At 40.6% G+C, this 12,622-nt stretch overlaps 1 protein-coding gene across 1 annotated transcript in view; it reads left to right on the top strand.

The window, feature by feature from the left end:
* EIF2D (eukaryotic translation initiation factor 2D) overlaps nt 1-12,240 on the top strand; it is a 57,261-nt gene extending 45,021 nt beyond the window's left edge. The window contains exons 13-15 of the mRNA XM_089668336.1: nt 5,786-5,906; nt 10,860-11,034; nt 11,906-12,240. Of these exons, the coding sequence (XP_089524462.1) occupies nt 5,786-5,906; nt 10,860-11,034; nt 11,906-11,976 (367 nt within the window). The 3' untranslated portion in view covers nt 11,977-12,240. The remainder of the gene's footprint in view (nt 1-5,785; nt 5,907-10,859; nt 11,035-11,905) is intronic.
* The last annotated feature ends 382 nt before the right edge of the window (nt 12,241-12,622 follow it).

Below are 12,622 nucleotides of genomic sequence, written 5' to 3'. Positions count from 1 at the left end.
TAGCCATCCCCCCTTTTTCAAGGGACCAAAAGTAATTGGACAAATGAATATAATCATAAATAAAATGTTAATTTTTAATAATTTGTTGAGACTCCTTTTACTGGCAATGACTTCCTGAAGTCTGGAACCCATGGACATTACCAAAGACTGGGTTTTCTCCTTTCTGATGCTTTGCCAGGCTCTAACTGCAGCTGTCTTCAGTTGTTCTTTGTGGGTCTTTGTGCCTTAGTTTTGCCTTCAGCAAGTGAAATGCATGCGACAATTGGGTTGAGATCAGGTGATTGACTTGGCCATTGCAGAATATTCCTCTTCTTTCCCTTCCAAAGCTCCTGGGTTGCTTTTGTAATGTGTTTTGGATCATTGTCCATGTGTAATGTAAAGTGCCGTCCAATCAATTTTGCTGCATTTGACTGAATCTAGGCTGACAGTATATTTCTAAACACTGCAGAATTCATCCGGCTGCTTCTGTTTTCTGTAACATAATCAGTAAACACCAATGTCCCAGTGCCACTGGAAGCCATGCATGCCCATGCCATCACACTGCCTCCACCATGTTTTACAGATGATGTTGTGTGCTTTGGATCATGAGCTGTTCCAAGCCCTCTTCACACTTTTTTCTTCCTGTCACTCTGGTACAGATTAACCACTTGCCTACCGGGCACTTATACCCCCTTCCTTCCCAGGCCAATTTTCAGCTTTCATTGCTGTCGCACTTTGAATGACAATTGCGCGGTCATGCAACACTGTACCCACATGAAATTTTTATAATTTTTTTTCACACAAATAGAGCTTTCTTTTGGTGGTGTTTACTCGTCGCTGGGGGTTTTTATTTTTGCACTATAAACAAAAAAGAGCAAAAAATTTGATTAAAAAAAAAGTTTTCCTTTGTTTCTATCATAAAATTTTGCAAGCAGGTAATTTTTTCTCCTTCACTGATGTGCGTTGATGAGGCTGCACTGATGGGCGGCACTGATGGGCACTGATAGGCAGCATGGATAGGAGGCACTGATGAGGCAGCACTGATAATGCTGCACTGATATCTAACAATGATGGACACTGACTGGCGGCACTGATGGGTGACACTGACTGACGGCACTGATGGATGGCACTGCTGGGCACAGGTGGGTGGCACTGCTGAGCACTGATCATCAGTACCTGGTGCCGGTCCGTCCTCTGACAATCATCTAAAACAGATCCAAAGTCTACCTCCTTATGAAAGGGCGTCCCCCACTAGTTCAGGTGGGGGGGGAAGGCTTTTGAATTTTGTGGCCGCATGGAGGGCTCTAATCCAAGACAAATGGTTCATTTCCATGATTTCCATGATTTCTCTGGGGTACAGACTAGAATTTCGGGTATTTCCCTCTCCTCTTTCTAAGATCAAATGTACCAATGAATCCAGAAAAAAGGAGAGCTTTATTTCAGGCACTCGATTGCCTATTGGCTCAAGGAGTAATCATGGAGGTTCCATAGGGGGGGTAAGGCCCATTTTGGACCTCAAGGGGCTAAATCAGTTCCTAAATGTCCTATCCTTTCCTATGGAATCGGTTCAGTCAGTAGAGGCCTCCCTACAGGAGGGAGATTTTTTGGTGTCCATAGACATAAAGGACACATACCTACTTTTCCTGTATTCATTCCCCACCAACGATTTCTGCAGTTTGCAGTAGGGGCTCAGCATTTCCAGTTCATAGCACTACCGTTTGGGCTGGCTACAGCTCCCAGGGTTTTCACAAACATTCTTGCTCTGTTGTTGGGGCTACTCAGAACTCAGGGAGTATTGGTCACAGGTTATCTAGACGATCTGTTGCTCAGAAATTGGTTTGTGCCAGATCTGAAGCAGGATATGGTCCTGGAACAGCTGGGCTGGGTGCTCAACCTCAAGAAGTCAGCCCTGGAACCAGTGCAGAGCCTGGAGTATTTGGGGATGGTCCTAGACACAGTCCAGCAAAGGTATTTCTGCCTCCAGGGAAACATTGCGCCCTTAGGAACGAAGTTTGCAGTTTGAAAGCCAAGAGGTATCCTTCAATTCGCCTCTGTATGAGTTTGCTGGGGAAGATGGTGTTTCCCTAGGCTATTCCCTATGCTCAATTCCATTCCATACCGCTGCAAAAGGTACATTCTGTCTGTTTGGAACAAAAAAGATTCTGGTCCTGGATTACTGCATGTCTCTGTCTCCAGAGGTGCAGCAGAGCTTGAATTGGTGGCTGATAACTCAAAATTTGGAGAAGGGAACATGGCTTTCATGGGAAAGGGTTCTTCCTATCAATATCCTGGAACTTCGAGCATTGAGGCTGGCTCTGAGATATTGGACATCCAGGCTTCAGAGTTGGCCTGTAAGGATTCAGTCCGACAATGCCACAGCAGTCGCATACATCGACCACCAGTGCGTTATCAGGAGTCGAGGTGCCCAGAAGGAGGTGAACTACATTCTGACCTGGGCAGAAAGATAAGTTTCAAGTCTGAAAGCAGTGTTCATTCCAGGTGTGTAAAATTGGCAGGCGGATTATCTGTCTCCAGCGGTTGATGCCAGGGGAATGGGCTTTGCATCCTGATGTTTTCAAGGAAGTCTTCCAGTGATGGAGTTGCCCGGATGTAGATCTACTGGCATCCAGATTCAACAAAAAGGTTGGTATTTTTGTGTCAAGGGTAAGGGACCCTCTCACGGCAGGGGTAGACGTCTTAGTGATTCCTTGGAAACAGTTCCCACTGATTCATGCCTTTCCTCCAATCCAGCTGCTGCTGCGTCTCTTGTGCAGGATTCAGGAGTAGTCTATTCCAGTGTTACTGATTGCTCCGGCCTGGTATGTGGACATAGTGAAGGTGGCAGTAGACGGGCCGTGGGCACCCTGCTTTACGGTTGCTAAATTTGATGGTGTGTTTATTTTATAACCCAGATCCTGAAGGATAGGGGAGTTTTGGATTCTGTCGTCCCCACCATGTTCAAAGGAAGTTTCTAGGAACATTTATTACTGAACTTGGAAGGCTTACAGTGCCTGGTGTGAGGTTCACAAATGTGCACCCACGAAAGTATGTGATTGGCAGAATTCTGTAGTTTCTTCAAACAGGGTTGCAGAAGAATTTGGCTGTTCATACCATTAAGGGCCAGGTTTCAGCATTAGATATTTTTTTCCAGAGGCCCATTGCGTCTCACTCTTTGGTCCGCACTTTTTTACAAGGGGTAATGCGTATGGCTCCTCCTGTAAGGTTGCCTTTGTGTCCTTGGGACCTGAACTTGGTTTTGGAGGTTTTGCAAAAGCCACCATTTGAACCTATTGGAGAGATTCCATTGGTCCTGTTGATTCGTAAGGTGTTGCTTCTAGTGGCAATCACTTCTGCAACAAGGGTGTCAGAGCTGTCAACTCTATCTTGCAGAGAACCATATCTGTTTTTTTAACATGATAGGGTGCTGTTGCGACATCATCTGTACTTTTTACCAAAGGTGGTTTCTGATTTTCATCCCAATCAAGACTTCGTTCTTCCTTCATTCTTTCCTAGGCCTCAGTCAGTAAGAGAGTGATCTCTGCATACCTTGAATGTGGTTCGTGCTGTAAGGGTTTTTTTGAAGGTGACATCACAGGTCAGGAGATTAGATGCTCTATTTATGCTGCCAGGGGGGCCTAGGAAGGGGTAGGTGGCATCTGAGGTGACTATTTCTCATTGGATCTGCCAATTGATCAGTCAAGCCTATGGTTTGAAAGTTAAAGTCCCACCCTTTTGGGTGAAGGCACACTCCACCAGGAGTGTGGGGTCAACTTGGCCGCAGTGTTTTACGAACAGCTGAGTAGGTCCTGAGGGATTATTGATGGTGGTTATCATGGTGTCACCCTCCCCTCAAATTTCTTATTGCTTTGGCACATATTAGGCTGAGGCTTAGACTCTGCGCCCTGGGGAACCCTGAGTTGGCGATCTTCAAGGGATCACTATCACAGACTCTTGACACATGGTGCAGCTCAGCTGTGATGTTGTCTGTTTGAAACCATTATGGTGCTGCTGTGTTTTCTTCTCAAACAAGGAATGGGGATCCTTCCTTTGTCAAGTAAGATAGTTTGATTCTTGCGCTGGACAGTACCGCAAGCCTCATCCTTACATGCAAGGTTCCCTGTAAGGTATTCTTCATGAAAACAACTTCCTCCCAATTGATAGACTCTAGACGTAAAGGAATTGCTCACATACTGTAACTGGGGTCAGGTCCCTTTCTATTGGCAGAGTGAATGCTTCCTATGGTTTTGGCCTTCATTCAAGCAACAGTTATTGGCTGTAATTTAAGGGCCCAATATACCAGGCTCACAAAGGCTAATGGTTTGCTGGATCAGAGTTCAGGAGCATGTCTAACCCTATGGTTAAAATAATAGACAGAATGGTTCTTAAACCAGGATACCACTAATATACCAGTGAGGGTGGTCTTTACCTTTTTGTCCTCAGCGCTCAGTGTTCCATCTTACCAGTTTAGAGACTGTTTACATCCCGTGTCCTGTTCCCTCTTTTGGAGAATGTTTGTTTGTTTTTTTTTCCCCTTAACCCAATTCCTTTGAGATGACTACAGTATGTGGGATCAAGTTCAGAAACTCTGTTAAGCACTGCAGGTAAGTCTTGCTTAGCCAATGCTAAAAGACATAGAGTCCCATGATCCAAAAGAGGTCAGGGGTGCAAACACTTCCCTCTTAGACCTACTGGACTTCCTCACCAGGTTAGTTTTTTTTCCCCACATGTTGCTTTTAGTACCTTTTCCTTCTGGGACCTTTGCCCCATACCTCATGGGCCACATCAGGTTTTAGTTCCTTTCTTCTGTTTGCGGAATTGTTTTGATTTTTCCACTTTTTGATGGATCATTTTTTGTTTGATCAGGTGTCCTACCATTCACAGGAGGTGATGCTACTGTTTTTGGGCAATCCTATCATAAGAAGGAGGAAGAGTTTATTTCAATAGACATAAGGAATTGTATCTTGCAGTACATAGAATAAACTAGAGAATTTAGTAGTCTACAATGGTCTTTTAATACTATTTAGTGGCTCCATTAACCTGCCTTTTAAAATTTTGATAGCAAGATGAGTTAAGGCTACCATTATATGAGCCTATGTCCTGTAAAACCTAAAGTGTCCACATAAATTACAGATATTCCATTTGCTCTTTTCAAATTTTCTACACTGGAAGGGCTGGTGCTACCACTGTGCTAAATTGCTAAGCTGACACATGTTCTAGTTCCAACACCTTTTATTATACATTGCAGAACTGAGTTTCTAGCTTGTCAAGATGTGTCATTTGGATGTAAGATTCTGCAGTCTGTGGTCCATTCCTTAGTATAAATCTGTGTTGTCTCTTATATGACAGTCTTGGAGAATGACTGGTAAATACACAAATTAATAACCGACAACTCCTTTTCCAAGCATCCTCCAGGACGGGAAGTCTGTGTACGCCTGTGATATTTTTTTTTTCTTTCTTGTATTGCTGTGCATGCCTTTTTGGGTCATCCTTGCTATACTGAGGGGCTGGAGCTGCTGAGGAGCTTTTAGCTACCCTGTGCTTGAGTTTCCTGTAGGTGGGTGAAGCCGATCTTTAATGTGGCCGTCCTGTACGATTCCTGAAGTTATTCAGTAACAACACATTTTTTTTACATTTTTTTTTTTATGGTCTTGCAGGTGTTGATCTTCCATTCATTAATATGTGCTACCTGCACACAGCTCACCTCCAGTACAAAAACATAAAGTTCATGCCATGGTTTTTTTTTTTTATAGGAGAAATTGGGAATGGTTTTGTTTTCTGATATTCTTCTTTCTGGTTTCTATCTTAGGTGCTTGGAAAGAATGCAACCTTCACATAGAGTTACCTTCCCTGGGAGCTCTCCTGTTGTTCGTAAGGGAAATATTGAGCCCATTGAAATCACTGTAGCACAGAGGGCATCAAACAAGAAGGTAACTATACAACTGAAAACTTTATTTCAATTCATGTTTAGCATGTGTGCATATTAAATACTTACCCGCTACACACACACTTATTTTTTAACACTTCACATCATTTTTCTTGGCAAATATATTTCTAAATAAATGTGCTATTGACATAAAATTTTCACCACATCGGTAACAACCAATGCAATCCATACATACAAAGAAACCAAAACAAATAAGTTAAAAAATGAGAAAGTTATGTGTAATTAAATGGAATGACACAGGAAAAAAGTATTGAACACATGAAGAAAAGGAGGTGCAAAAAGGCATGGAAAGCCAAGACACCTGCTGAAATCTGTAATTAGAAAGCCATCATGCCCCTTGTCAGTGCACATTAATATCAGCTGGTTCAGTCTCGACTGATGGCCTATAAAAAGGTCTCATTACCAAGGGACATCTCATGATGGGTAAAAGCAAAGAGCTCTCTCAAGACTTTTGCAACCTTATTGTTGCAAAACATACTGATGGCTTTGGTTACAGAAGTATTTCTAAACTTCCGAATGTTCCACTGTTGGGCCATAATCCAGAAATGGAAAGAACATAATTTCACCATAAACCGGCCACTTCCAGGTGCTCCTCTCAAGATTTCTGACAGGAGTGAAAATAATTATCAGAAGAGTTGCACAAGAGCCAAGGACCACTCTGGATAGCTTGAGAAAGACTTGGAATTAGCAGGTACAATTGGTTCAAAGAAAACAATAAGTAATGCACTCAACCTGGATGCATGCTAACCAAGACTCCATTGGTGAAGAAAAAAGCTTGTTCAAAGTTTGCTGCACAACATTTAGACAAGCCTCTGGAATATTGGGAGAATATAGTTTGGTCATATGAGACCAAAATTGAACTGTTTGGATGCCATAATACATACCATGTTTGGAGGTCAATTGGCACTGCACATCACCCAAAAACACCATACCAACAGTGAAGTGTGGAGGTGGGAACATCATGGTGTGGGGCTGTTTTTCAGCATACGGTACTGGCAAGCTTCATATCTTTGAAGGAAGGATGAATGGAAAAATGTACCGAGACATTCTTGATAAAAATCTGCTGCCATCTACCAGGATGATGAAGATGAAACGAGGGTGGACATTTTAGCAAGACAATGATCCCAAACACAAAGCCAAGAAAAATCTCATTTGGTTTTAAAGAAAGAGAAAAAATAAAATTGCTAGAATGGCCCAGCCAATCACCTGACTTGAATCCAATAGAAAATCTGTGGAAAGAACTAAAGATCAGAGTTCATAGAAGAGGCCCATGGAACCTTCAAGATTCGAAGACTGTTTGTGTGGAAGAATGGGCTAAAATTACACCTCAGCAATGCATGCGACTAGTTTCGCCATACAGGAAGCTTCTTGAAGCTGTCACTACCAACAAAGGATTTTGGACGAAGTATTAAATAAATTTCAGTTAGCGTGTTCAATACTTTTTCCCCGTGTCATTCCATTTTATTACACATAACTTAATTTCTGAACTTATTTGTTTTAGTTTTTTTGTATATATGGATTGCATGGGTTGTTACCGACTTGAAAATTTCATGTCAATAGCACCTTTTAGAAATATATTTACTGAGAAAAATGGTGACGTATTCAATGCTTATTATACCCGGTGTGTGTGTGTCTAATAAATATATATATATATATATATATATATATATATATATATACACACCCAAAAAATGTAACTGCCCTTCCATGCTACCCCTTGTGTGAAATAAAATACTGGAATCCCTTTAGAATAGCTGTAAAAAATATAATTAACTATTATAATTGTGTAGGTTAAGATGCTGCTCACATAAACATGCATTCCCAGATATAAACAAAGTACATGAAAAATAAAAAAAATGGCTAAAAATTTTAAGTGAATATATAATCAACAAAATAAACAAATATACAGGTAAATGGTTCAAATATACATATAAATTAATCTAAACACAATCATATTTCTTCTGTGACTGTCCCAAAGTTTATGATTAAAGATCATGCAACAATGTGTTTTTTTTTCTTCTCAGTATAACACCTCGCACACTATGATACCCGTTACCTTATACCATATGTGCTCACCTCTAAGCATAGACCCAACAATAAATCAGGCCTAGCTGCGCTTTTTCCACTTTTAGGGACAGGAAATTCCCATGTAATTCTCCTTCCTTCCTGATGAGTTGAATGGATCACTTGCTCCGCTTCCCTTGATGTACAGGTATGGCTCTTTCCAGGATCTCTATCTTTATCTCCTCTGTGTCCAGCACGCTCACATATATATCAAAAAATTTCCGATCGTGTAGCAAGTCTGGACATAAACATTTATTTTTAAAATTGCACTTCCAATTGAAAGGTTCAAAAAAATGCCTGTCATTTCTCCACATAGAATGCCGCTGTGTGAATTATACAGCTCTCTCATCACCCAGCTCCTCCCAGGCGTAACGTAACAGCTCATGTGACTTCCTCAGGGACCGATATTTTGAGATATATACTTGTATTTTGGGAATCCCAGGTTTGGATCTGGTGAGTTCTTGAATCAACAAGAAGCTGGACAGATTTATCACCAGGACATGACGGTGGGATCAGTATGCACTGATTGATGTCTTTTCTCCTCTGAGACTTTTGCCTTGTCTATGTCGAAGGAGTGAAAGTGAAGGGTGTTTCAGTTATTTTCATAGTTCTGGATTAGTTTAGGAGAGTGTGGTACATGGACCTTGTTTGTCCTTTAACCTTTATCAGATCAGCCTTATCTATTATCCCAAGAATGGATTGTCCACTCTGCTTCGCTGGTTTTGATGGCTAGGCTGTTGAAACCCAGGTTTTGAGACTTCATATTTAGTTATTCTAAGCATGCATACAACTCATAAATCTACTAATCTAAAAAAAATTTTGTGAAAACAGAAATTTTTTTTAAGTGATGTGAATTACTGGGGGTTCCTTACATACCCTTTCGTGAGGCCATGCTATTTTTTTTCCTTCAGCTGAGGGTGAAACAACAGTTGTCTCTTCGCACCATTAAGGGCAAGTGTCTGCATGTCAGTATCTTGTTAATAATTCAATGATTCCTTCTTTCATACATGGGGTTGCACAAATTGCTCCTCCTGTTCGGCACCCACTCCGGCCATGGGATTTAAATCTACTATGTCAGTGTCACAAAGACTCCCAATAGAACATATATGGCACATTTCCTTGACTTTATCCCATAAGGTAGCCTTTCTTGTGGCCATTGCTTTAGTTAGGGTTATCAGCATTGACCTGAAAGGAGCCCTATTGGCTTTGAAACCAATGATCTATTTTCTCTCTCAGTGAGAATGTTGTGTTATGTTCATGTCCAACACTGGTTCACCCTAAGGAGATCTCTCTTCATTGTCTGGATGTGGTGAATTAAATTAAAAAATTCTAGCGCCCAAATATGTGCAGCTGTTTCTTCATTCAATCAACAGTTAAGTTTATCCAGTGGATTCAATCTCTAAGATTCTTACCAGATTTTCCAACCCATACACCAATCAATGGGTCTAATAAAGATTTTTTTTTTTTCACTACTTCTCAGTGTCTTTCTTGAACCTCTTCACAATCTCACCAGTGTATCCCTAAAAAGAAAAATTTCATATAATGCAGCATCTTCCAAACTGTAATATACTTTACACTCGTGGTCACATACGCGTATGTCACCATACATGTGTAGCCACGAGTGATCATTGACTTTGAGATTCCCCTTTTGTTTATATCCTTGCCAAACAGAAAAAATCATTACACCCATCAATCCAAATCTCTTCTTCCTCTTATGGACTACCCCTCATATTCAAATCCTCTTCATGCTCAGTGTCGCATGTAACAAGGAACATTCAATAGTGCAGTATATTCAAAACCCCACTGTTATTTGAACCTTTAATATATTGTGCTCACACTTTCTTGTACTCATGAAAGAAAGTGTGAGCACAATACAGTATATTAAAAATTTGAGTAACAGTGGAGTTTTGAATATACCTACGGAACTAGACTTTATTTTATCAACAAAACCCTCCCAACCTGCTCCAGCCAACTCTGCCATTCTACCCACCAATAAGTGGTCCACAATGACAATCCAAAAAAGAATAACTTGTACAATATACTTACGATACCTTTTTTAGATTGTAAGCGCCCCTCCTTTTAGATTGTAAGATCCATGAGCAGGGCCCTCCTCTTCCTTCTGTATTGTAATTGTACTGTCCCCCTTTATATCGTAAAGTGCTGCATAAACTGTTGGCGCTATATAAATCCTGTATATGTAGAAATAAAAATTAGAAAACCCCTCCACAAAGGTGTCTACCACCAAGTCAATAGATTCCAATTTCTGTATTATAAATTAGGGGGGAATGAATGAGGCGATTTAAGCCTAAACGCTAAACCAGCCATATGCCGATAGGTCATCAACCCAGAAGTAAATAGTACAAACAGAAAAAGGTAAAGGGCATTCTAGGATGGCCAACGGGCATTAGGACTTAATATCATACCAGAATTAAAAATACTAAATATTTTATTCCAATTATCATTAAAAAAATCTAGATAGCAATTGCACCAAAAAAGTGCCCCAGTACAAAAATACACATAGAAATTCAATGGCTACTGTCATGAATGAGAATAACGCGTTTCGCAGCCCATACTGATTCTTCAAGACTTTGCATATGAGTGGTGCCTTTTACATATACACTTTCATCTATACATCAAATCAGTAGGCATCAATAGACAGCAGTAGGTGTTTGAAGTATGTACAAAATGCAAGTATAGACCCCACAGGAGCCTGGACCCTGAGGTACCACTTTAAATGAACCAAATGTAAAATATAACCTTGGTTAAACTATTTAGTGATTTACACAACAACTCCAAAGGTGATTTGCTCAGGTGATATTTACACTGTTTTTGATGAGTTTTACTTGACTTGCTCTCATTTGTTTTAATACAGGTTACCATCATCAAGAACCTGGAACTTTATGGCCTAGATCCTCTTTCAGTTGGCAGCTTATTACAGCAAAGAGTTCAGGCAAGCTTCTCTTGTACAGTGCTCCCTGGTACAAAAGACAGAGTACAAGTGCAGATTCAAGGCAATCAAGTGTCACAAACTGGAAAGTTGCTGCTTGGTGAGTATAGTAGTGCATTCATTTAGCCCTAACGATTGGACAGAATGCTAGAAGAGTCTTGCTGATGAAGGGGCAGGAGAGGCTTCTGCCTCAGGTGCTGTGTTAGAAGTGCACAGTTGGGAAGCAGGCTGTCAAACTGACATCAGAATCTGATGCAGACTGGTACTAGTTGTCAAGCTGACCGTTATACAGGCCGTAGATGGGTCAAAAATCGGCCGAAAAAAAAACCGTTAATGGGTTAATTAGTCGGCCGTTTTTCGTTGTTTTGGCACATTTTTTTTTATCGGTAAAGTTGGAAAATTTGCGGTTGATTTTGACGATTGGCCGATTTTCCCGGCAATGATGGGCAAATCGGCCGATCATTTTACCGATAAAAAAATCTGCGCATGAGCCGTGACCTGCAAGAAGAAGAAGTATTCCAGTCCGCTATTAGATTTTATATGAAAAGTCTTGCGGTTGCAACAATGTATCTATTTGTATCCGAATAAAACCATCTGTATCCGAAATGGATACAAATGGATACATTGTTGCAACCGCAATACTTTTTTATGTCAAATATAATAGCGAAGCTCTCTGCAAAGGACAGAAGTTTTTTTAAAAAACGGCCGATTTTCGATCCGTCTATGGCCTGCATTAAGCCCCACAGATCACACTTGATCAACTGTCCTTGTAATATCTGTTGAGCTTGACACCTAGAAAAGTGGCTACCTGTAGCTTTCGTTCATAAATTTGTGCTCATGTGTAAAGTATTGTCGTTTTCATGTTCATGAATTTTAATGTTAAAAGGTATTGGTATCTTTAATACTTGGACTGTGTTAAGCTTTGGAAGAAATGTAATCTTAATATCTTTTTTTTTTTTTTTTTTTAACAGAACATTTTAAGATTCCTCGAAAATACATAAGTGGCCTAGACCTGGCAGTTAAAGCTGGCAAGAAGAAATAAATTCAAAACTTGTACCCGATGTTGATGTGGACATGGTTTTTTAAAGTCTGGCCCAGTAGAGACCGCAGTCTGATTATTACTGTGGCATTAGTGAACTAAACACCAGTATGTTCTAAGCTCCAGAACCTGTTAGGACTGTACAACAGTTGCAAGAAAATGTTTGTGGCCCTTTAGGAGTCGCTTACATTTTTGGAACTCTTGAAATGCTATCTGATCTTTATCTAAGTCATAAGATAGTAGTAATAAAAAGACAATCTTTATTAAGGCATCTGTGGTTTTTATCTACAAGATCTGGGTGCTGGTAGACCATGACACAGAAGATGGAGATTTTGATGCTGATTGTTACAGTGTATGAAAAGGTAAGTGCAGGTTAGCAGAGGTCAAAGTTCGTGTTGGGGACCCTGCATTCATTATATCTGGTCTCCCACAGTACACACAACATGGAAATGCAATTATTTTAGTAAATATAAACTGTTAAACACCTTTTCTCATCAGCAGTTAGAGCAGTCTTGTGACTTCAGCAGAGCACTGGTAAAGCTTGTAGAAGGAGTTTTCTTTCTGCTCTAGGAGGATGTGAAATCCCCCTGACCCTCTGGACAGTGCTGATTGGCTCTGTGCTGGTCAAATGCACTCTCCCAAGAAAAAA

This window comes from Staurois parvus, unplaced genomic scaffold (assembly GCF_062004578.1).
Source record: "Staurois parvus isolate SC_StPar_1 unplaced genomic scaffold, SC_StPar_1.0 ptg000056l, whole genome shotgun sequence".
Lineage (NCBI taxonomy): Eukaryota > Metazoa > Chordata > Amphibia > Anura > Ranidae > Staurois > Staurois parvus.
This window is presented reverse-complemented; position numbering and strand designations above follow the sequence as displayed.